The sequence below is a fragment of the Lygodium microphyllum genome, chromosome 5 (genome assembly GCF_053477565.2).
Source record: "Lygodium microphyllum isolate KBCC chromosome 5, Lygodium_microphyllum_v1.1.10, whole genome shotgun sequence".
Lineage (NCBI taxonomy): Eukaryota > Viridiplantae > Streptophyta > Polypodiopsida > Schizaeales > Lygodiaceae > Lygodium > Lygodium microphyllum.
The window spans coordinates 40,080,222-40,104,561 of NC_141139.1; the positions used below are offsets into that span (position 1 = coordinate 40,080,222).

General features: G+C 41.4%; 1 protein-coding gene across 8 annotated transcripts; it reads right to left on the reverse strand.

Annotated features, from left to right (window-relative positions):
- Positions 1 to 996: 996 nt before the first annotated feature.
- Positions 997 to 24,036, reverse strand: LOC148035718 (uncharacterized). Of its 8 annotated transcripts, none has more exons than XM_087677728.1 (15): positions 23,917 to 24,010; positions 23,466 to 23,692; positions 23,291 to 23,360; positions 19,238 to 19,490; positions 18,923 to 19,156; positions 17,734 to 17,899; positions 17,238 to 17,384; positions 4,055 to 4,127; positions 2,667 to 2,770; positions 2,429 to 2,580; positions 2,243 to 2,335; positions 2,042 to 2,148; positions 1,810 to 1,937; positions 1,612 to 1,712; positions 997 to 1,529 (listed from the first exon to the last, which is right to left on the reverse strand). In XM_087677728.1, exons 4-14 carry the CDS (start codon positions 19,450 to 19,452, stop codon positions 1,656 to 1,658), a joined length of 1,476 nt encoding a protein of 491 aa, XP_087533854.1. In that variant the 5' UTR covers positions 19,453 to 19,490; positions 23,291 to 23,360; positions 23,466 to 23,692; positions 23,917 to 24,010; the 3' UTR covers positions 997 to 1,529; positions 1,612 to 1,655. The 8 variants fall into 8 exon arrangements, with proteins under 8 accessions (XP_087533854.1, XP_087533848.1, XP_087533852.1 ...); XM_087677722.1 differs by adding an exon at positions 22,928 to 22,998 and having other exon boundaries at positions 997 to 1,712; XM_087677726.1 differs by having other exon boundaries at positions 997 to 1,712; positions 23,466 to 23,575; positions 23,659 to 23,692; positions 23,917 to 24,001.
- Positions 24,037 to 24,340: the final 304 nt, after the last annotated feature.

Here is a 24,340-nt window from a genome sequence, read left to right on the forward strand (position 1 = left end):
GGGAAGGGGGGTATATACAAGGAAAAGAAGCAAGGATGTGGTGTATAACATTGCCCAGGGTAACCATCCCATATGAAGGAACTATCAAAGCTCTTGCCCATGCCAAGAGTATCCTTGGAGCTACTCCTCGATCTCGGAGGGAGTGGATAATGGAGGCCCAAACCTCTGCAAATGTGGCATATGCAGGAAGGCTCTTGCTGCTGAATGCCAGCAGGTAGTGGAGCTTCCAAATGTGCCAGCCTCTTGGGCTCCCAATAAATCTCCACACATTTGATTGCAACACTAAAGGCTCCAATACCCTATCAGCTGGGCAATGCCTCCAAGCCCACCATTGTACATGAACCACCCTCTAAGAACAAAGATTTTTCATGCATCTTACCCTCACAAAGTATGTGGCATTCCTGACTGAGATGGACTGTCAGTAGAAAGCTTCCCAAGTGATGAATCCAAGGCTGGGCTCTACTCAACAGAGGGTCCTGCAGGCTCCTCTCTCCACCAGTTGTGCTGTTTCCGACCACAAGTAGTGCTTTCAGGTCTCTGAGACCTGGGCATTGTCACAGGAAACAAATTGCATCTGTGCAAATTAGCTTAGCTACCTACTATTAGGACCCCATGGATCACCAACCAAAGGATGTCCGAGATCCTCAACCCCCAATCCCATAGGTGTCTCCAGAAAGTGTTGCTTGAAGGGGTCAGTGGTGTTGTGCTTTGCCCAATATGGGTTCTGGGTGGGAAGCATGCTGGCTCACAATGGCATGAGAAAGAGCTAGAAGGTCGTACTACATATTGGTGCTCTGGCACCCTCTCCACCTGTGGTTTGCTGTTATCAATGGTGAGATTGGTTCTTTCATTAGCTTTGTACTCCCCTAAGCAAATAGACAAGAAAAATACATCCCTCTTTATATTTGCAATTTGTGATGTTTGTACCATGTATCTTTACTATAGTGATGATCACCATTCCAAAGATTTTTTGAAGAAAAAGTGCAAATTTGGAGGCTTCAATTTCAACATCTGTATGAACTCACAGATGTAGCTCCTTCAAACATTTACAAGATATCATTTACAAAGACTGCTGGTTGCCAAAGCCTAGTCACTGCATTGGGAAATAACTGCTTTTTGATGTACAAAATAACTATATAAAAATTCAATAATTGTAACTGTACTTTCTTCTTTGAAAGCATCTCCACAGGAATCCTGATTCATATCCCTGAAAAGACTGTTGGAAAACTGTTTAGGATCTATCAAGTCCTCCATGGCTCCTCAGAAACGTACTAAGATACCTACTATAGAGACGTATGATAGTTTGGAATTCTCAATTTATGTACAAAGACCGCACAGTTGAGAGACCATGGATATGCAGCTCAAAACACATGCTGCAGAGAAAAACAAGGATTCTTTTTCTTCAAACACACTGCAAATTCTTTGGAGCAAGATCCATATTTCCAGCCCACCTACTAGGAACGCCAACCTTGGTACATACAGCCAGCATATTGGAGGCCCAAACAAGTATCCTGATTCCCAGAGCCCACCTACTAGAAAGGCCAACATCAGTACATACGTGCAGCATATTGGAGGTCCAAGCATGCCACCAAATGGCAGTATCAATAAAACCTGCAAAAACTGAACACCTAACATCATTATGCCCCTGCTCTTGTTCAGTTGCCTGCTCGCAAGCGTTCCTTGATATCTAAAGCCAATCGTTCCTCCAAATCCTAGAAATAAACAGTTTCATGCACTTTAGTGGGCCATTGAATAGAATAATCAAGACTCAACCTGCACTTTACCCAGCAAACGAGAAGCTTCACATACCATGGCCTCTGTCTGAACACCAGTACATACAGGCTTACTATTACTTCCAAGCCGCTGAATTGACTCGTTAAGATGCAAATCTTCGACTGGCAGGTTGAGAATATCCTCAACTGAAACCGTTACCTTACCTGAAATGGCACCATACAAAAAGGTTATGAAACACTCCAAAAGAGAGCTAGGACTGACTACTGAAGGCTATCCGGAAGATCTGGAGGAAAGGTGTCATCCTCACCTTTCAAAGATGGACATCTAAACAGATCTTTGTATTCTTCAGATTGTTCCACATTTGTAACATTCTCTGCCACAGCTCGAAGAGAAACTGCGGTACGGAGAAGGTGCCTATAAATAAATACAAACTAAATCAGCACCGTTAAGAAGTTTCGTCAAGATTTGAAGAGCACAATTTTTTGTGGAAAGGGCCTGGGCAAGGCACATGAGAAACTCCTGTCGCTGTTGCGAAGTCAACTGATCGAGGGAACTAGGCAGCACAAGTCCTTGAGCACCAGGAGTAGAGGCTTGATCCAACCTGCAGTCCAAAAACTCTTCAGAAATATTGAAGCAACTACAACAAGCCTGAAGAATTAACATTAGTTGGTACAGCATGATCATTTTGATGTACTTTGAAACTCCTTGCTCTCTAGAGCTGTTAGCCTTCTCTATCTCAATATCCTCCAAGCAAGCATACAGAAATGTCATTGCTTCTTCGGCACTGCTTCCTGACTGAAAAGCCTTTGTTTGTTCATTAATGTAGCTCTTCATCCGATCCAATTGCTGCCAGACAACAAAGAACAACCCAAACTTTTACAAAAAGTGTTAAAAAGAACAAGAATCAAGCATCGTGAGTTTGAGGAATAGACCTGATTTTGATCCAGGGAGGATGGTTTAAGGTGCTCCTGCTGGCCAATTAATCTTGTGAACTCCTGATCACCCTTCTTGTCATGCTTGTTGGCATGGTGCTTCTCTGTTGCAAATTACAAAGAGAGGACTTTGATTCTCACTGCAATCATAAGCTCTTTAAACTTATTTTATGAGGTGCATATTAACTATGGTTGACATGACACAACAAGTTGGGCTTATGGTCCATGAAACAGGATGGAGGGCTGTGGGGACCGCTTAAAAGGGTACCAATAATGAGTATATTTCAAGCCCTTCGTGCTGATTAAACCCTGGATAATGACTATTCTTGAAGGATGGAAACAAAACCATCTTGAGTGAAGCAAAGCAATGGATTATGGACTCAGCACTATAACTTGAAGGACATTGGCATTTCAAAGTCGTGCTTGTTGCCCACCCCCTCCTATTGATATTATTGATGTTTGTGTGCAAGTTATGAAAATTGTCCCTCAGATTGCCACTCTTGAAGATAGCCCGTCATCTAGGTGGAGGTAAAAGATGCATTGCTGCCTTGGGTTAATAGAATCCTCAGGTCCCCAAGTTAGGATGGTCTCACAGTGAGATTTTACCATGCTTTTTTAAATGAATGATGCAAGAGGTCTTATGTGATGCTTGGCAGCATGGAAAGCTACCTGAAGTATGGAAACAGGCTAAGGCACCAAATTGTCAATGATGTGAAAGCTTCAACGATTGGATCTCATGTCCATCATATGTTGATTCACAAAACTCTTAAGGCATTTCGAATTCAGGCACATATCCAAGAGAATACAGTTCTAGGTGGCAAATGCATGGCAACATAGTGAATGCTTTCAATGCCATTGAGTACACTATGCAACAGGATGTTCATATCATGGTTGCTAAAAAGACGGACATGGGATGGAATTGATGCTAGTCATAAATAGTTTGAGGGCAGTCTGAACCACACACTTGCTAGAAAGCTGCTCAAAACATACATACATACATTGCATTCTACTCATTAGAGTCGATGTATCACCAAAAAAGCTCACTTTGATGTTGATTGACACAAGATGGAAGCATGGAATGGATACTAATTGATGGATAGGTCACACATTGCTAGAAAGGTGCAGATCCATAAGTTATTTTAACGCTGGTTCAGTTATCTGAAAAAATGCCCATTCTGATGCTCAAAAAGTGGGTGATGTTTGACATGAATTCCAGGCTTCAATAAGGCTGGCCTTTGATGCTTTCCATAAACTAAACTAAGTAACAATGCAGTTTGTTGCCACTAAACCCTGAATTGTATTTATGCTAAAGCACAATTTGGAACCAATCAGTTATAATCACTTACAGAAGAAAAATGTAAAAAAAACAAAGTATCTTAATACATTACCACGTAACTTGTAAAGTAAGATCCGTATAGTCTTTTGATTCATGTGATTTCTCCTTGCCAAATCATCCTCTACCTAAAGCAACAACAAGGCCTATCCAATATATGAGTGTACATTCCCAAAGAGAACAAAGTAACTTGCAATGGATCATAGATGCCAAATAGTTGCATATAAAACAGCAGAGTGTGTGTGGGTGGGTGAGGTGGTGATGGGTGGGTTTTGGGTTTGGGGGGGTTTTGAGGGGGTGGGGGGGCAGGTGGGGGGGGGGGGGGGGGGGAGAGAGCTTGAGCTCTTGCAAGCTCACAACTCCCCACACACACACGAAAGAGTACACACAGAGATGGAGGCTGAAACCTGTTAAGCTAAGAAGGTGCATTATACATTAAACTTTAATTAGCTCATTTAAACAGCCCCTGGGGCCTAAACTCAAACTTATTATGCTAAAAAGAGCTTTCGTGTCCCATAAGAAAACTTCCACAGTTTGGTTGGTTCCTCATTTGTAAATAGATGGTGTGCTCAGTCACTCGTAATCCTGCCCATTCAGTCCAGCCTGCCCCACTCAGTCCAATTCTTCCATTTTCTGTGGTGGCCATCCTCAACTGCCACCTGCCCTGCTAGAGGCTCCTACCAGCCTGTGTTTTGCTCCAGCTGCTGATGTCATCATCTTGCACTGCTTCACAATCAGTGTCAACCTGTGTTTTGCTGTTTACAACCTCCCACCTACCTTGGTCACCTCTATAGCATGTTGGACAGGTTCATCAATTGGCCCAACTCCTAACTGGCTGTTCCCAACTGCCATGCCTTGCTCAGCCAGCCTTAGCAGACAGCTGCATTTTCAGCCTGATCGGCCACCCTGCTGCTGTACAGCTCCTGGGGGTAACACTCTGCTCCAACAAACTCCTAAAGGCTGCATTGTTGCTGCCTGCCCACTTCTTTCATCTCCAACTAATGGTTGTAGCACTCAAGTTCCATCTCCAGTGGACGTCACACTCTGAATCCTCCCTCAGCCTGCTCCCACGAGAGCCATTGGATGTCGGACCATCTTTGAGCATTCTAAACACACTTTCATTCACTTTTAGCATGCATTCAAAAATCCATCGCAATCCCCTCCCACGCCTACCTCTTCTCATGATCACTTGGATTCTCTTTCTTCTACTCTTCATAGCTTAGGATTAAATTCCACACTTACATCAAGTACAAAAGGCTTAGGATCTTCTAATTCCATTTCTAGTACATTTCCTTTTCAGTTCCAAATGTTAGCTACCCACAAGTGAATGCCCTTGAGCCCCCTAGTACTCCATTATCATAGATGCCACCCATAAACATCATGCCTTACACATACCTACAAGTTAACACGCGTTCATATTTGAATGGTTGTGTTGGGTATCCCCTCACTCTGCCTGGACATGCATCTATGGCCACTCAGACCGAGGTATTTCCATGCTCTCCTTATTGTGCACCTTCACACACTCCATGGGCTGCACTGTGGAGACAAGGATTTCCATTCGCTACCTATTGTGCACCTATCTACCCTCCTTAGGATACTCATATGGTTACCATGCCTATGCCTAATCAATGTCCACACACATAGGGATCCACTGTGCACATAGCTTGAATGCATGGCAGGTACTTTTGGGCCAATCCCCAAGTATATACTCTAGTTCCCCACTCTACTTGCCACTCAGCATAAACACTCTAGTTTACAGCCAAGAATGGCTTTACTAATAAGACTCACTTTAACGGGTCAAATTTCACGACTTGGTTGAACCTAATGCAACAAGTGCTCCAGTCTCAAGGTCTTCAAGACCTTGTAATTGGTCTAGAGGCTATGTTGGGGACCCTCGACTCGCCCACCTTGATCATATTCGTTAATGGAGGGCTCACAATGCTATAGCAAACGTTGAGTTGATGCAAGGATTACTACCCGAATTTACTCACCATTACGACACTTCTCCCTAGCATTGACAATTAAAGTCATCTCATTGACTGCTATGTAGCAAGAGATCGAACTTGACACGTCAACCTCGAACATGAGCTGCAAGAGTTTTTCATTAAGGAGATGATCTGAAAGTCAAGATGGCCAAGCATAGGCAATTGCCAATTACTCACTGAGTTCACTAACGCTGGCTCACCAAAGTCAGATGATTATTCTTAAATAAGCTACCTCCTAAATACTGCCACTTTATGCAGCAAGTCATCTCATTACCCCAAGTGACAACCTTCTATAAGTTCAAATGATGTTTTTCTTGCAAGAAAAAAATGGCTAGTTATATTACTTAGAAGACTTTACAACAAAGTACATGTGCTCAATAGCCTAGTTGGAGCTAATACAAAGTCATGTTGGAATCATATACACATGCCTCTCATGGCAGTCTAGGGGGAATGGGGGATCAAAGCCATGGAGGAGGAAAGTAATGCCACCTAGGGTTGCTTGTCTACATCGTGAAGAACAATCATGACCACCCCTAGGTACGTAAGAAGTGTTGTCGGAGCTCCTCACGAGCTCGACAGTCACCCTGCACCTGATCCCAGCCACGAAGGGAGTGGATGATCGAGGTCTAGAGCTCTACCAAAGTCTCATATGTAGACAAGCACTCACTGCCCAAAACCAACTAATAGCATACCTTCCAAATGTGCCAAATTGTGAGGTTCCCAATAATCTCCCATACCTCTGACTGCTCTATTCTCAGCTCTAGTACTTGCCAAATGGGTAGTGCCTCCAAGCCTATCATAGTACATGAACCTACCTCGATAAGAAAAATTGTGGTGAACACAACTAAAGTAGTAAGTTGTGTCACTACATTTGGAGTTAGTACTAGTCAATTCCCAACGCTGCTGGACCTTGTTCACGAGGAAGAGTAGAAAAAGGAGCTGCCATTGGAGGAGGTAGAGCTGCTGTGAGCTCTCAGCTCAGCCCGCCACTTTGTCAGCTGTCCAGCTAGTCTCACTTGCAGTTCTAGTGCCGCCAACCCAATTTGCTAGCTGCCCATGCCCACGGTCAGCCAGCACCTCCACAATCAGCACCTGGTCTGCCAGCTGCGCACCCAACTCCACCCAAGCTAGTGCCCTGCCCTACCCACTGCTGTGCACTGCCCTGTGCTAGCTCTGCCATCTCTGCCTGTGCCTACCAGCGCTGCCACCAACAGCACCAGCATCGCTGCTCATCTGCAGTAAGCTGCCACTTGTCAGCTGTGCAGTGCCACCAGCAGCGCCTGCTGCTCCAGCCCCTCCTCAGCCTGGAGTACACCCGTCTCAGAAACAGCAACTAATGACACTCCAAAGGTCATTGATACGCTTCCCGAGGCAGTGAACACATCCAAAAGTTTGGGGCTTTTGCCCAATTGGAGCTCCTGTGTGCAAATCTCCACTGAATTTGCCAACATCACACAATTTCTCTGACATTGGTGCAAGAAATTTGAGGCTTTTTTGTTTTCTGGGTCCAGCATGCATCCGAAGGTGCATCAAAGTTGCGGTTAATATCTAGGCCCATCCCAATGCAACATTTCATCAAATTTCAGGCTGTAAGTTTTAAAATTTCTACACTTTCTTGAATTTTCTTTGGAGAAACTTGGGGCTTTCACTTGGCATGCATCCCAAGACAGGAAACAGGGGTTGCAACAGCATTATCTTGCTGTTTGAGTCAGATTTGGCAAAGAAATTTGTAAAAATTTGGCAAATTGCAGTAAAATTTGGGATTTCCAGCATTACATAGTTGAAATTTATACTTGGCATGCATTTTGCAGCAAGTGGAGTGGAGGGCACTGAATTGCTGTAAATTGCAGATTGGGTGCTAATTTGTGCAGTGTGGGCACACTTTTCGAGGAGTTTGACCATTTTGGTAGTTTGTACTTGCATTAAGATCCCGTGTTGGGATTTTGGTACTCGGAAGAGTACATTTCACACTTCAACTTGAAAGTGTTTGGCTGCTGAATTTCTTGCAACAATGGCAAATCAGGACACCAAAGATCACAACAACATTTTGGAAGTCCTCACTTAGGAGAATCAGTTGGATGGCACCAACTATCCCTTGTGGAGTTTTATGGTGCACAATCTACTTGTTGCAAAGGATCTCAGGACTATAGGTAAGTGAGGTATAGGTAGAGGTCAATGAGGAGAAAGAGAAAAAGGATAAACACCAGCTCCAAAAAAAAAGGACAAAAACCGAACGGATCATACACGCCCAACCAGACTGGACAAATCATTCTATATGGATCTGTCCATGGATGAAATGCAACTATGGCTGTGACCAGAAGAGCTTGCTCCTCAAACACCTCAGGGCAATGCTAGAGGACAGCCAGCTACCCCTATTTCTACCTTCGCTCCTACGGCAAATTAGAGGAGATGGGATTCAAAGGATACACATGCTTTGTCAGTAAAAGAGAGAGATTATACCTCATATTTGGTCATGCAAGACCTCTAAAGCAGCTTGAGATGTCTTGGAAAGCATGTTTGCAACCCAGAATGAAGCCAAATTCTCTTCCTTGCGAAGAGAATTGGCTAATGCACATATGGATGAGGGTGACAACATAATTGATCACCTTACACACTTGCAGTACTTACATGAGCAGCTGCTGAATATTGATGAGGTTATTTTGGATGCAAAGATTATGAATATCACTCTAAATTCACTTCTAGTCTTATCTTGGGTTCCAAATCTCACTGAATTGGTTTTTTTTTGGGGGAGGGTAAAGCAAAGCGGTAGTGGGGGGGGGGGGGGGGCGGGGGGGGGGGGGGGGGGGGGGGGGGTAGGTGGCCTTACATTCGTGGAGTTGAAGAGCCTCTTGTTACAAGAGAAACATAATTGGAAAAATATTGCTATGCATTCAAGTGATATAGCCATGCTCTTTAAGTACAAAGGCAAGGGTAAAGCAAAGCGGTATGTGAAAAATCAGCCCAAAGCTGATGTGGGACAGCCATCTAACAAGGCTGCCCAAGACACAGAGAGGCAAAGAGAAAGGGGAAATACCACTACTGTAAGAAACCTAAACATTACATTGATGAACGTAGGAAAATATTGGCCAAAGAGAAGAAGAAAGACTCCGGTTTGGTTGTCCAAGAGACATCAGTCTCAAAATCTTTTGATGATGATGCTACAACAAATTTTGTAGAGGAGGACTATGCATTTTTTACATGCAGTTATGACACTTCCATGGCTGATTCTGCATTTAATACTATTGAAATGCAACATACTTGGTATTTTGGTAGTGGAGCATCCAAGCACATCACTTCATGGAAGTGTTTGTTTACATCTTTGCACTCACCACTATAGGGAAGCATATTGAAAGACATTGAATTACATTGCAAATCAGATGGTTGAACTTTTTCAACAAAAAAAATATAAGTAGTAACGCTTAGATCGGAAAAAATTCACTAAATTCCAATGTTGAAATAATATGTACACTATTTTCTATGATCTCCGAAGGGTAAACAACCCTCGATCACCTCAAAATGACCATCAAGCTCAAAAGAAGGTACATGATTTTTATAATTAATGTACAAAGAGGATTATTTATCAAAGAACCATGGCATGTCAAGAATGACATCGACATGGCCAAGTCTCATGAGTCAGAAGTTCATACACTAATGATACTTTTGGATCAATAGATCCAAATCTGATACCATCTGATCCCAGTGCCCATGCGTAAGTTCGGGTTCAGATGAGCATCCTCTATGTATTGAGGTTCGGTAGTAATGGGTGAATCAAAAGGAGATACCGCAAGAGAAGTCATGGTATCAAGACAAGAGAAAGGAGCATAGAGAAGGAAGAAAGTTTGGAGCGATGAAAAGATGTGAGAATTTAGAAATTAAGGAGTGTGCAAGAGGAGAGTAGATTATAACAAAGATACTCTACAGTTAATACAAAACCGAGAGGCAATCTACATTTAATGTAGAATAGAAATTGTGCCCTTTTTTGGGTGCAAGTATGGGGCAGCTTAAGGGCTTGCTTGAGGCACCTTAGACCAAATGAATTTAAAAAAAGGATTAAGGGAAAAAAAAGAGGATCCGAGAAAAGACGTAGACATTGGAAAGGATAAGCAATCCATTGAGAGGGACACACCAATCCATCTTGAAGGACATGCTATCCCTTCGAGTGCCTCAATAGTCCTCCATGCACCATGCCTAGCCATCCCGAGAGTTCCAACAGTCTAATCATCACTCTTTCTTGCCATGTGAGCCCACCCAATAGTTCGTCAATCCAACTGGCAGTCCATTAGTCTCCTACGATCCCACCATCACCAGTCCTCTCTCTCAATCCATCCGTCAATATAATCGACCCCCCTTCATACATCATCTTCCTCTCTTGCTGCACGACATGTACAATGTTTTCCTCTCCACTTAGCATCTTCAAAGAGTTTCTCTCTCTCCACAACTATGAACACAAATTTTTTCTCTCTCCACAATTGAACTTGAGAGAGTTCTTCTCTCTCTATCTCTTTTCAAAATGGCTGACTATCACGATGGTTGACTGCCATCTCACCACGGCAGGGATACCAAATTGACAATAATGTTTGTCCAAAGATTTAAAAAATGTTAACATTGAAATGATAATAACATCAACCTAAGCATTAAATGTTAGACTGACCATAACATTTCATGTTACATCGATGTTAAAATAAATGACAACATTTACCTTAAATATTAAATCAAGAAAAATCATTGTCAATTGAAATTTTGACGCACTGTCAATTGAGATTTTGATATCTATACAGACTGCAAGAACTCAACTTCCAATGATAGTCTACCATAGCCCTAGAGTGGCAACTCCCTAGACTCCAATCATTAGAACCACTAAAATTTCTTACACACAAGCATCAAAACAACACAAAACCCGAGCATGCATACTAGACAAAAATATACCTTGTCATCGTCCCCAACACCTGCAAAACATGCCACCTATGCACACCCCTCCCACTAGCAGTGTCCCATACCACCCTTAACAAGATGACGATGTACCTGTCAAGTGTGACCCATCACAGTTCCATGAGCAAAAGCGGTTCTCACATCATCTAATCTCGCATCCGATTGTAGGTTGACGCTCTGATACCTATGAGACATCCCCCTTGGATCCAGCCTGCACATGAGACATGACACAAGCTGTATTTACAATAAAAGGGATTGGATATCAAACTCGCCTCCCTGCTATAGAGCCAAACGGGCTCACCCCCAAGCTGGGGAGCTAGCAACACTTCAAGTCGCAACCACATCCCAAGGGTTGGTGTCTCATACCACCAACCCACACCATCCCGGTGTACGGATGCATCATCCCAACGGGCCAAGAGTCCAAAAGTGGCAATCACATGTTGAATGTGTACAATAGGGCCTTGAGTCCTAGAAATAGGACTCAATTGCCCTAACCCTGAAGTGCCCTTAGTGCATTTGTACTAAGTCACTTCATGAACACTTTGACCAATGCTACTAGTGCCCATCCGGATATGTAGAGACGTAATAGTACTTCTTCAGTTGATATACCTACTCCTACTCCTTTTGGTAACCCCCACCTTAGTGGCGCATTGTTGAGCGTATGGCATATGGACAACACACTCCATTCCCACTTTTTAGGACCCCTAGAAGTTGGAGTGATTGCTCTACTACACCTCCACCACCAGATTTCTCACTGCATGCACTTCTCAGCACTATTTCAAGGTCTCCTAATGCTTCCCTACTTAGGTCCAGTTCTCCACTTTGTCACGAGTTTCATTGATAGAAGCATGCTATGGACATGCCAATGGTGGCTACTCTTTGGCTAGAACCTTTTAAGTTCCTTAGTGTACCCCCAACTAGTCTAGCATTACTTAGTACTCTTAGCCCCTTAGGCTATCGACTTGGGCCCACGGGCCAACTTGTTCTTTAGGCTACTTAGCTTTCAGATTTTCATTTGTCTTCTATTGCACATATTCATTTGTTGTGTTACTCATTATTTCTTAACCTTATCCTTGTATTACTTTTCTTTGTTTAGTATTGAAGCATCTCAATATGAAGCACTAGAATGCAAGTTTTGGTCTTTTCTTATCCTTACATGCCGGATTTTGTATTTGGTGTGTATTCACTTTAGGGCTTACTTGGTCTTGTAAATCTTCTCTCTACTAACACCACTCAATACACACTATGAAACCAACTATCCACTGTTGGCTTATATGATACATCATGTATCGGTTGCAAAAGGGCTTTGAAACATTGTGCATGGAATTGAAGTTTGTTATGGTAGTGTTTTGAAAGTTGCAAGTGCAACAAAAACAGCTATTGAGGATGTTGCAAGTTCTAGTTCTACTCCAATTAATGCTAAGAGTACCACCACCACCTACTCTTGAGCAGATTTGACAAGATGGAAAAGAGACGAAGGCTCATGCCTTTATTGCATTGTCTATTAAACAAACTATGATTTCACATATTCGCTCATGTAAGACAACTAAAGATGCCTGAGATATACTTGCACATTTGTATCAAGGAAGAAATGAAGCCCAAGTTGCTTACTTATGCAAGTAATTAGAGAGTGAACTTATGGATGAAGATGACTCTATGAACAGTTTTTTAACAAAGATCAAAGATCTTAAGTAGTTGATTGTTGTAGATGAGATTTTGGACTGTTCACCTATGCAAGCTGTTCTCAATAGACTTCCTAATTCTTATCAAAGTTTTACATCTACTCTCCGTTTGATGATGAAAGGAAAACTGAATGCTTTGCCATTTGATGAGTTTTTTGTTTCACTATAAGAAGAACAATCTTGACAAAACAAGTCCATTATGCATGTTGCCGAGCTTTTGTGGCTACTCAAAAAAGTGAAGAAAAAGCTACCTTTCCTACTAGTAAGCAGAAATATGAAAACGTTGTTCAAACAAAGAAGGCTGATAAGGATAAGATAAAAAATCCGAGTAAAATCTATTGTAGATATGCCTTTACTTTCAAGTTAATAGTCGACAAGCACACGTAGCACCAAATGAGGCAATTCTTCAGCCTATGCAGATTTCTCATCAATCCATAGACCAATATATTTCTAATACAAATTTAAATGATACACTTCTAAATGAGAAAGTAGAGACTGAGCAGTCCAAGACCATGCCAAAATGGCCGCTTCAATTGTTACATCCTTGCCACTTGGGTATTTGGATGGGTACTAGTAGCACTAGTTACAATGATCATGACTTGACTTAGTGCAAATGCACTAAGTACACTTCAGGGTTAGAACAACTGAGTCTATTTATAGGACTAAAGGCTCCATTGTGAACATTCATTATGTGATCACCACTCTTAGGGGGGAAGCATTACATTCTTAGACATCTAAATGGGCGCTAGTAGCATCGGCCATTGCTCAGGAAGTGACTCAGTGCAAATGCACCAAGAGCAAGATTCAAGCAGTTGACTTATATTTATAGGACTCAAAGGTCCCATTGTGTATATTCATTGGGTGATCATCATGACTCTTAGACTCTCAAACCATAGGCCGAGGAATCCGTACACTGGAACAATATGGACTATGGCATGGGATGCCAATCTTTGGGACATGGTCGTGACCCAGATGTTGCTAGCTCCCAAGCTCAAGGATAAGCCCATTTGGCTCTATGGATGGGAGGTAAGTCAAATATCCAAACCCTTTATGTTGGTGGATATAGCTTATATCATGTCTCGTGTGGAGATTGGATCCTAGAGGTGGACGTCTCACAAAAATTACATGAAAGTAAATTGGATGAACCTTTGTCTAGTTGTACTTGTTCTGGCTCTCACAATGCTTATTATGCATCACATTGTTATCCATTGGTTATTTCCAATCTATGTGATGGAAATTAGTTTTTTTCTTTTGAAATGGCATACAATTAAAAAAATAAGATGATTACTATGCAATTTAAGTATGATGCTATTTTCAAAAATGGCACTTGGCTCTTATGTGACTTGCCTTCTAGCCAAAAACATAAGTGGATTTACAAGTTGAAATAAAATTCCGATGATAGTATTAATTGCTATAAGGCTAGACTTGTGGCAAAAAGTTATACTTAGTAGAAGGGCATTAACTTTGATGAAACCTTTGCTCCCACTTACCATATGATAACAATTCGTATCATTTTTGCATTAGTAGTCATAATGGTTTGGAACATATATCAATTGGACATTAAAACTACATTTTTGAATGGCGATTCGCATGAGAAAATATACATTTTTCAACCTCGTGGATTAAAGAAGGTATTGTATAGTCTAAAGCAAGAACCTTGGGCTTAGTATAAGAATATTCATGCATACTTGACTATACGTGGTTTTTAGAATAGTCCAACTGAGAGCACCTTATATGTTAGACAAGACGGTGATATACCTTTGATCATTGTGGTTTATATCGATAATATACTATCTATTGGTCCTACTAAGACACATATTGCAGATCTTTAGAACAAATCAAATTGAATTCAGCTTTTTATATAACAAGTTTAGGCCTATTGCATTATTATTTGGGCGTTCAATTCAAGCAATACCATGAAGGTATTGCTTTGCACCAAACAAACTATATTGAGATATTATTGCAAAGATTTGGTCTTGAGGACTGCAGGCCTATAGCTACTCTTATGAAAACAAGTTCGAAGTTGAGCCTCTATGATGCCACTGACTCCTTTGATTTCTCTCTCTATCAGTAGACTCTTGGATGCTTGATTTATGTATGCATTATGAGGCCTAACATTTAGTTTGCAATCTCATAAATAAGTAGGTTTATGCATAGCCTAGGCACCAAGCATTGGCATGCAGTGAAGCATATTTTTCACAGCTGATACTCGGCACTTGGGGCTGTTTTATACCAATGGGGGACCATAACCGCTATATTTACATGCTTTGTCGGATTCTAACTAGGTTGGTTATTACAACACTCCTGTATCCACAAGTGGTTTTTGCTTCATACTTGGCAGCTCGTGCAAGTAGGCAACAACACACTATAAATACTTCTAATTGCAAAGTTGAGTATAGGGCAACTTCACAGCAACTATGGTGGAGTGTGTTTGGCTCAAACACCTTTTGGATGAGTTGGGTGTTGGATAGTCATCTACCACTACCATTTTCACTAGTAGTCAAAGTGCATTGGCAGTTGCACAAAACCCAATTTTCCATGCTCGTACTAGGTACATTGAGGTGGATTATCATTATGTTAGGAAGAGACTCTTTGCAAGAGAGATCGGCTTGGCCTATGTGCCAACATAGGATAACCTTGTAGATCTTTTCACAAAGGCTTTGCTTCATAAGATATTAAGCTTTTTGCAAACTTTGGGCTTACTCTCCTTTGTGGATTGATCGTGGTCCACTGGGCTTGGAACTTCCCCATACATGAGTGCCAACTCTTGTTCACCACATCACTCCCAAGGGGGATTTGTTACCATATCTGATAGTGATGTTTGTCAACACACTTAGGACCATCGGGGCACTTTTTCCCCTCTACTATTTTGTGTTTTTTCGTTTTCATCTAAATTATTTCCTCTTCTCCTTCTTCACCCAAACATAACAAGAAAGGTCTACTTAACATGAGTGAGAATACCACATACAAATGAGTCTATGTACAATGGTGAATGTGAAACCACTAGTGAGTTAGTTGGCAAGAAATTGTGCCATCACTCTTGGCATATAGACCAAGTCGGTGTAGTCTAGTTGTTGTATTGCTAGCAAAGATCCTCATATCTACTACCACATGCTAGTAATAAATATAAGTGAAAAGTCACCCAAATGAACCATGTGTTGAGCTTGATATCTCAACACTTCCCCTCAAGCTCAATACCAATTGTTACAACCCAAGCATCACGTGAAATTGCTGAAGTTTCTCTACTCCGATGGCCTTCATGAAGATGTTGGCAACCTGCTCATTTGTGCTCACATACACAAGGTTGATGTCACTAGCCAAGACCCCATCCCTAATGAAGTGACAGGGCACCTCAATATGCTTCATCCTGTAATTAAAAACCAAGTTCTATGCCAATTGTATGCTACTGAGGTTGTCACAATGAATGACTACTAGCCTCTATACCCATCTCCCCAAATCTCCAAGTAACATATGTAGCCAAGCAAACTCACATGCTGCCACTATAGTACCCCTATACCTCTACCTCTGTACTCAATAAGGCCACCATAGGTTGCTTCTTGCTGCTCCATGTGACATCAACACTCCAAAAGGAAAACATGAACCCACTAGTAGATCGTCTATTAGATGTATTGCCTACCCAATCTGCATCTATATATCCATGGGAGGATTTACTACCAAGATAGTGGGATGGTGATGTAAAAGCATTGGCCTGAAAGGATATGGGGTGAAGCCTCCTACCAAAGGCTAATCCCCCAACATAGGATCTATCAAGCTGCTCACACTTCCAAGGGCAAATGACCCAAAGAGAAATAAAGACTCCAGACTTGAAGATGTCCTACTACATAACTTTATATTTGTCATTTATGGGCTTGTTTTGTACTTTAACCTTCATTTTTTCAGCTGAAGTGATTATTAATTTAAAAAGAATTGTTCAGAAAGGAAAAACAAAGAAAAGCAGGCTCTACTAGCACCAATAATTATTTTCTTAAAGCGTGCATTGTCAAAAGGATACTTCACATTATACTAAAAGCTTGAGTTGACTAAATGATTGAAAGAAAAGTGAGTTTTACTAATGGAATATAAGTGGCCTTTATTAGAAATTATTGGAAAGAACTGGTGTGCTTTCATTAAGATTTTCCACCCATACCATGGGTTTGTGCTAGAGATCATGTTTGAGTTATTAAATCTGCTCACAACAATCACTATGTTTGGAATCACCCTTGCACTTTTGTGCAGCTTACAATACAGACAGTTTTGTTTATAAGATACACTGTTTACGAGTATCATGAGATTGAAAATTATTTATAGCAGGCAAATTATGGCAGATTTGAAGGTCCTACAAGATCATGGTTAATTTTCATTTTCTTTCTCCTCTCAACTAAAGGAATTGACTTTCCCTAACCTAACATGTGTACACAGCCTGCAGCCACAACCTGTTGCTTAACATTCCCAAGAAAAGAACAAAGGCTCAAATATAATTCAATATTACATTGCACGCATAAAATGGCAAAGAAATGCAGACAATTCAAAGGATTCAAATTCAATAGAAGAAAGCCCAGTCAAAAGCTCATATAATTTGACAAATTCCAGGGAGAAACAAACAACCAGTAAAACTTAAAACTTTATAGTCAGGATGTTTTACCTCCTTTGCTAAAAGAACTTGCCGGTGCAGCTCAATATTTTCTTGAACAAGCTTCTCATTCTTTTGTAAAAGCAGTTCGGTTTGCCTTATGTGGTATCCTACTTCCTTGCCAAGCTGCTCATTCTGTAGAATTGTCCTCTTTGTTTTCTGATTTTTTGACAACATCCTTATAAGTACTTAACCCCTCTATGTTCAAGAAAAAGTTGCAAAATCTAATCTGCAAATGAGCTGATAATAACAGAATTACTCAAACACTTTCTACTGCAGCACATCCATAACAGTGCATCAAGAAATGATTGATTGATAGATAATTAGGATACAATACCTCCATGCAACCAAGTGTTAAAAGGCTGGGTATAGAAAATCAGGAAGAGAAATTATATTCTTCATGAAAAGGCGAAGTCCCCAAGTACTTGACATTCAGATAATTCTAACTTCTTGGAAAAGAGAGAAAATTATTTATCCCATTTTAAAGTTTACTGGTATGGGAAACTACAGCATGCAGCTGCTCATCCATTTGCTGCAACATCTGCATCTTGGTTTCTTCTATGCGGGCTGCCATCTCCTTCTTAAGCCTTTCTTTTTCTTGCAAAGCTGCTCTTTCAACATCACTCATGGCCTCTTGATGCTCTTTTTTCTCTTTCTCCAGTTGCTCTTTAAGTCTGATAACAATTTACAAATCACATGGTCTAGCAAATTCTGTTGTATAAAATCAATATGAAGGAACCATGAAGATGATGGATTGATCATGATGTGCTAGTTATGCGAAGGACGGTTCTGGATGTTAATAGACCCATATAAAGGGAAACATTCACATGAAATCATCTGAGAGCCTCAAAAAAAGAATACCAATGACTGAAGCATAACCAAATAAACATAAACTGTCTGCTGTGCAGTGAAAGAATAATCATTTTCTTTCATGCTGGATGTGATTTGTTTATGGCTTCTAATGCTTCATTTTGAAACAGCCTTCTTCATGTGAGCAGCAGCACCAACCCTCCACTAATATAACACAACTGCTGTCAGAGTACTTAGAAACAAGCCAAAACTGCAAACATGCACAGATAGACTCCCTCATTTTCAAAGAAGCCACACATGCACAGCTACTCCAGTACAATGTAGACAAGGATTGCAATCAACAGCTGACCTAGCACCTGCACTAAGCCATGATGTACTGCCCATACTCACAATGCTATCCCAGGAATGCACCATCCAAATTTATCCAAAACCTCAAGCTGAATCTGACCACAAGTAAAGATGATGCCCTCACAGGCTGAGAATAAATGTTCACACAGAAAAACACAAGCTAACTTATGACACTGAAGGCATGACTTCTCAAAAAATGCAACAAGATTGGTTGCACTGCACACAACTCTAAGAGATTACTCATGATGGAAGCAACTCCAATTAGCTATGCCTCTTCATTGCAACTGCACTACAGAACATTCTATCACATGCAAAATACTGGCTTAATACTCAACACAGCAATATTCTTGACCCGTCTTAACAACAGGACTAGGAAGTATAGAAGAGAGAATTGTTTGTGGAACAGAAGAAAAGAAGTAAAACAAACTTGCAGAAAGTCACATTTTGTCAAATAGCTTACTGAGCAAGCTTGGATTTATAGAAACATGGTTGAATTAAACTAGAGAAGACAACCCTGCACGTGGAAGCTGACAGCTTACCCTGCGATTTCTTGTTCGATTGCCTGCTTTTTTGCACGAAAATCATCTATATCACGCAATTGCACCTGTGCGTTTGCCAGCTGAAGCCGCAGATCTTCAGTCACAAATTTGTGGGTATTCTTCAATTCATTAAGATCTTTGGTTAGAGCTTCAATTGCTCTTGTGCTTTCAGCTTTGAGATCTTTCAAGGATTGTTCCAGCTCATAAACCTTTGCTTCTTTTGCTTTATTCTCACTAGAAAGAGACACAAATTTCATTGATCTCAAAAGTCTTTGTTTAAACATAAACGTTTACCTACGCCATGCATATCTTTACCTGGTTAGACAAGATATTACATCTCTAAGTTTTTCCTCCATGTCTTTTGTAGCAATCTGCTGTTTTTCTGTGAGAATTGCAAGTGATTGGGACCTTTTCTCAAGTCTTAAAGACTTATCTAACAAAGTCTCAATCTCCAAGTCCTTTTCAAGCAACAAGCCTTGTATGTCACCCTCATCATTCTTGCCATCTGGGGACCCCTTCTTAGGTGGCATTTCTTATCCTTATCTAGCAGTAAAGCCTCTTCCCTATTCTGCAGCCATTATGTCAAAATTAGGAGTACTGATACCAGTACAAGGTTACAAAATAACATTCACTGCTTTACCACTAATCAAGTATAACAAGCCAACAAAATAACCATATCAATAACGTAATCAAGTACAACAAGCCAATAAAATGACAATATTACTTAACAAATACAGAATATGATTGGTTTATTTAAGCACATGAGAAATCCAGTGCAACAACGAGCAAACAAAGCAAATTTCATTCTGAAGGTTGGCTCTATAGTTTACTGCATCATAAGCAAGCAACCATGTATATGGCTTGCCCGGTTAGTAACTTGGATACTCCCAGAGAACAAACTAGAACATAGTTTTTAATCAACCAGAAGAAGAGACTTAACCTGTGATATAAAAGTTGTTATCACTGTTGATATTTATTGTAAACTAAAAGTAAACGGTCAAGGCTGAATAGCGGCAGGTCAATAGAAAAGGCTCCTTGATCCAAACATGCATTGCAAAAAGGTAACAAGAAATTTCTTGATTAAACCTGTAGTTGAGGATGTATGGAACTGGAGTCATCATACATGCAGTTTCAAGCTAAATGGAGAGTGTCAGCAAATGGTATGTTGCAACTAAACTGACTTAAAAGGGAAACCTGACAGCCATCCACTGTGAAAATAAATATGACACATTTTCCATTTCCATGATACAGTAAGTGCCTAGCTTGTTATACCTGCCTGTGAACTCCCCAATCCAATTATCATGATATGGATGAGTGACAAGGTGGTTAGTACACACTCTCAATTGGAGAAAGCACCATTTGATGTATACTGCTCTTAGTACTCGCCAAAGCAATCCTAGTCTATCAATCACATTGTCTCAAACTTTCAAAATGGGCATCACTCATGGCAAACAATGACTTATTTGGGAAAAACTCAGCCATTCTGTACCGTTCAGTCCAATTGGTGGGCTCAGGCGGTAGAGGACAGGGGCATTGTGGTTCAAAGGAGAGCCATGTGGATCTCTGTGAGAATTTGGAGGATGCACTTATTGGTCTATTGGTAATCTATGCCCCAAATGATCAGTGACAGGAAACCAATTTGGACTACCCTCAATCAATCTCTACCACAGGTCAACCATTGGATAGTTGGCAGTGACTTCAACATGGTGGAGGCCTTGGAGGATAGGAGAGGCAAATGAACAAAGACCGTTAGAGGAGGTGAGCAGGTTGCCTACAAGGGGCTTTTATTTTAGATTAAAGGACAGGACCCATGGTTCACAGCAAAGTTTGGCAGATCCACAGGCTTGTTTTAGTGCTCTAGGAGAGACAGGGCAGCAAGAGCTAGGATTCTCTCCTAGCTCAAACAATTCTATGTGAATGACAGGCTTGTGAAAAGGGCGGCCTAATAGGCATCATAGTTGGCACAAATCTTGGACCATTCACCAATTCTGCTAGTTCTTTTTGAGAGTGTCAGAGGATTCCACTCTAGTGTTGAGATTCCAAAGCACCTGTTCAATCCCATTCCATAATGACGATCTCAGAGAGTTGGTTGCATGGATTTGGGGATCTAGGCCTATCTCAGCTGGACATGCAGCTACACAACTTTGTTAGGATCCTTTACTAGACCCCCAGGCTATGAGAGGGACAAAAAGAGAGTATGGTAGAGCACCGAGAGGGTGATCACTGACAGGATAAGCATCTGATGGCCCTTTTTACAAATTTTTACAAAGCATCTGGAGAAGGCACTTCTGGCACTACCCTCAAGCGAATGACCAGGAGAAGATGAACTGGACAAGTCCTTTTTGCACTATAGGAATATTTTTAGTATAGGCCTCATCACAGCTTTCCAAGAGATTGTGGTATTAGGGAATATGCCAAAGAGACTTAAGGGATTGATTCACCTCTTTCCCACGGGAAGTGGGGACAGATTGGAGATCACACAATGGCAGCCAATCACTTTTCTTGGAAGTGCCTACAAGATCCTTGCAAATACAATCAATCTCAAACTAGCACCCTTGATCCTAGATATCGTCCATCCCACCAGATAGGCTTTGCCCGAGAATGTAGTATCTTGGACAACATCTTCAGCTTTCGGGAGTCCATCGCTCTTGCATGTTACAAGAACTAGGACCTTGTTGTGCTTCTCTTTGACTTCCAGAAGGCATATGATTGTGCAGATCAGGAGTTTCTGGAGGGCAGATACTGAGGATGGAGTTCCCAGACCTGTGGGTCTTGATAGTTGCGGCTCTTTATTCAGCACACAGCCACGTTCTGACCAGCAGCTTACAGGGCCAGAGGAGACAGATTCGGCATTTAGAGATCAGTGAGACAGGGCTATCCACTAGCTTGCTTCTTGCTTCTATTTGTAGCAAAGGCCATAAGCTCTTTCTTGACAGACAGATCCACTGGTATCAAAGGCATCAAGTTACCCATCCCTGAGCTTGAGGAGCTCCTTGATATGGAGTTTCCAAATTATACAACGGTTTATATTTTTCAGAGCTAGCAGGTGCCTTGATTAATTGCCAAGCCTCCTTTGGATTTTGGGTGTGTGACACTAGGCAGCCAGAATGCCGATTGCAGAAGATCCAGAGGCAGAGACTACAAGGTCTCAGGGGCCACAGCTATGATTGAGGCCATGACAAAGGGAGTACCTCCTGACTGGAGGATGGATACAGACACTTCTCAGACCTGTATTGGCCTCTTCTCCAGAGGGGGCATCCTCCTTGCAGTCATTGCAATTAGGAGAGACAAGATAATCACTTGCACAGTGGAGGGGGATGGCTGCCTCCAGCGAGAGGACTTGGACCAGACAGTTCAGAGGGTGTTCTAAACAGAGGACCAGAGTAGTGGCACACTATTAGAGGAAGTGGTACCCAGCCACCTTCATCCTTTAAAATCCCAATTCATAAGTCCAAATGGTCAGTTTGGAAAGCAACCTGACCAGTTCCTATGCGATGGGATGTCTACCAAGCTATGGATAGCCAAGCATTAGCTGAGATAATAGGAGGTTCATCACGTATCTGCTTGAACGAACCATCAGCCAAGGTGTTTGAGTGTAGTGCCCATTTAGGCAGTCAGAAAATGGCATGAATGTTTTAGGTCATTGGATATAGATTGAAAGACACTGGGACAGCAATACAAATTGACCAAACCAAGTGCTTGGGGAAGCTCCTTGGCTCACAAAGTCCTCAAACAAAAAAAAAGATAATATTTCAGGTTTGTGAAGGTACTGCGCGAATTCAGATCCTCAGATCAAGCTCAATTGTGAGTAGGATATGCCTTTCAATACTACTTTGCTCACCTACAAAAGTGCCATTGCTTTAGAGATCTCATTTCCTTCACATTCAAAATTTGCATGATGTCAATACCCATACAGACAAAACAGTAGCTAAACATGTTACGATGTTTTTTCTAGTTAGAAATGAAGAAGTGAAACACAAGCAAGTGTGATTAAGGAAGCCCAACCTGTCAAGTTTAGTAAAACTCTTTCTACACCCTCAGTTACAATCGCATTTTTCATCAATGAGAATGAGCCACTATCATGAAGCATTCTACAACTCAGCACTTCACTACAAAGCATTACCCTACTCAGCACTGCATAAGGTTCATTTTTTAAAGAACCAGCTCACTGTTTCTCTGTGTGGTTAGAAAGACAGACCCCAACAAATCAACTCAAGTGGCTTTTAGCTCTTGAATACCAAAGGTTCCAGGGACAGGACTTCTTTAACAGGAAAACCTCACCACAAGAAACATCTGCCACTGTGAAGGAATGCAAACAGTATTGGCATTCCTATTTTCCCCCACATACTGTTCAAGTCTGATTGTTACCTTGATTGCAGTAGTATTTGAGCACATTCAATTGGATTGGTATTCCGAGCAAGAGGGCCCTCACAAGAACCTGTCCAACTACAAGATGTCATCAATTTATGGACAGATTTGAACAATCAATCGACGAACTATTTGGAAGTGTAGATAGCATCGATTGTCCAAATCTGATTTGTACCTTGATTGCAATGGTATTCGAGCACATCTAATCTGATTGCAATGATATTCGAGCACATCTAATCTGATTGGCATTCTGAGCAAGCAGGCCGTCACAAGAATCTGTCCAAACTGCAAGATGTCATCAACTTATGGAATATCTATACTTCCAGATAGTTTTCCAATCCATTGCAACATGAATTTCACAGGATTACAAGATGTCATCGATTTACTGCATATCCACACTTCCTGTTAATCAATTTGCAATATGAATATTTGACCGGATTTCATCTTAGTTAAAGATATGCTGTCGAACTACGAAATGCTAGAATCCGCAAAAAATTATAACTGACACATTCAGCTAGCTACAATTCAGGAAGCGACACTGGATGTCGTGTTCTGTAGACGCCCTGTGCATGCAAAACAATGTGGCTCTGTGAAAAAACAGTAGATTACAAGAAGCATGGGCATACCTTGCGTGCCGCTGGAAGGACTTGACGGTGGTCTAATGGCGGGCGAGGCGGGGGCGTGACCCGTCGTGACTGACTCTGAGAGAGAGAGAGAGAGAGAGAGAGAGAGAGAGAGAGAGGAGAGGAGAGGCAAACGTCACCAATGGAAGGCCAAATGTCAGCGAAGAGGGCTTTCTTGCCACGTGTCGCATGTAGAAGTGACTAGTGCTAGGACATCACTTCTTAATGCTATAAAATCAAGGCTGGCTGTTGAAATGTGGTGTAGGCAAAAATAAATAATACAAATATTCACACTTCCCTTTTTTTTTTTTTTTTGCTTGGAGAAAGTGTGAAATCAATACATTAAGCAAAACGAAGGTATGTACATCAAAGTATCAAGATTGATGAGAAGCTAGCTTTGCGAAGTAGCCAGCATAAGACAATTCTC

Excerpts from the sequence above, each read along its gene's own strand:
- LOC148035718 (XM_087677729.1), bottom strand. The coding sequence starts at position 19,452 with ATGCCACCTAAGAAGGGGTCCCCAGATGGCAAGAATGATGAGGGTGAC. Across the intron at positions 2,771-4,054 it reads CTTACTTTACAAGTTACGTG|AGAAGCACCATGCCAACAAG; the intron begins GTAATGTATTAA and ends AATTTGCAACAG. Across the intron at positions 1,713-1,809 it reads GTGTTCAGACAGAGGCCATG|GATTTGGAGGAACGATTGGC; the intron begins GTATGTGAAGCT and ends GTTTATTTCTAG.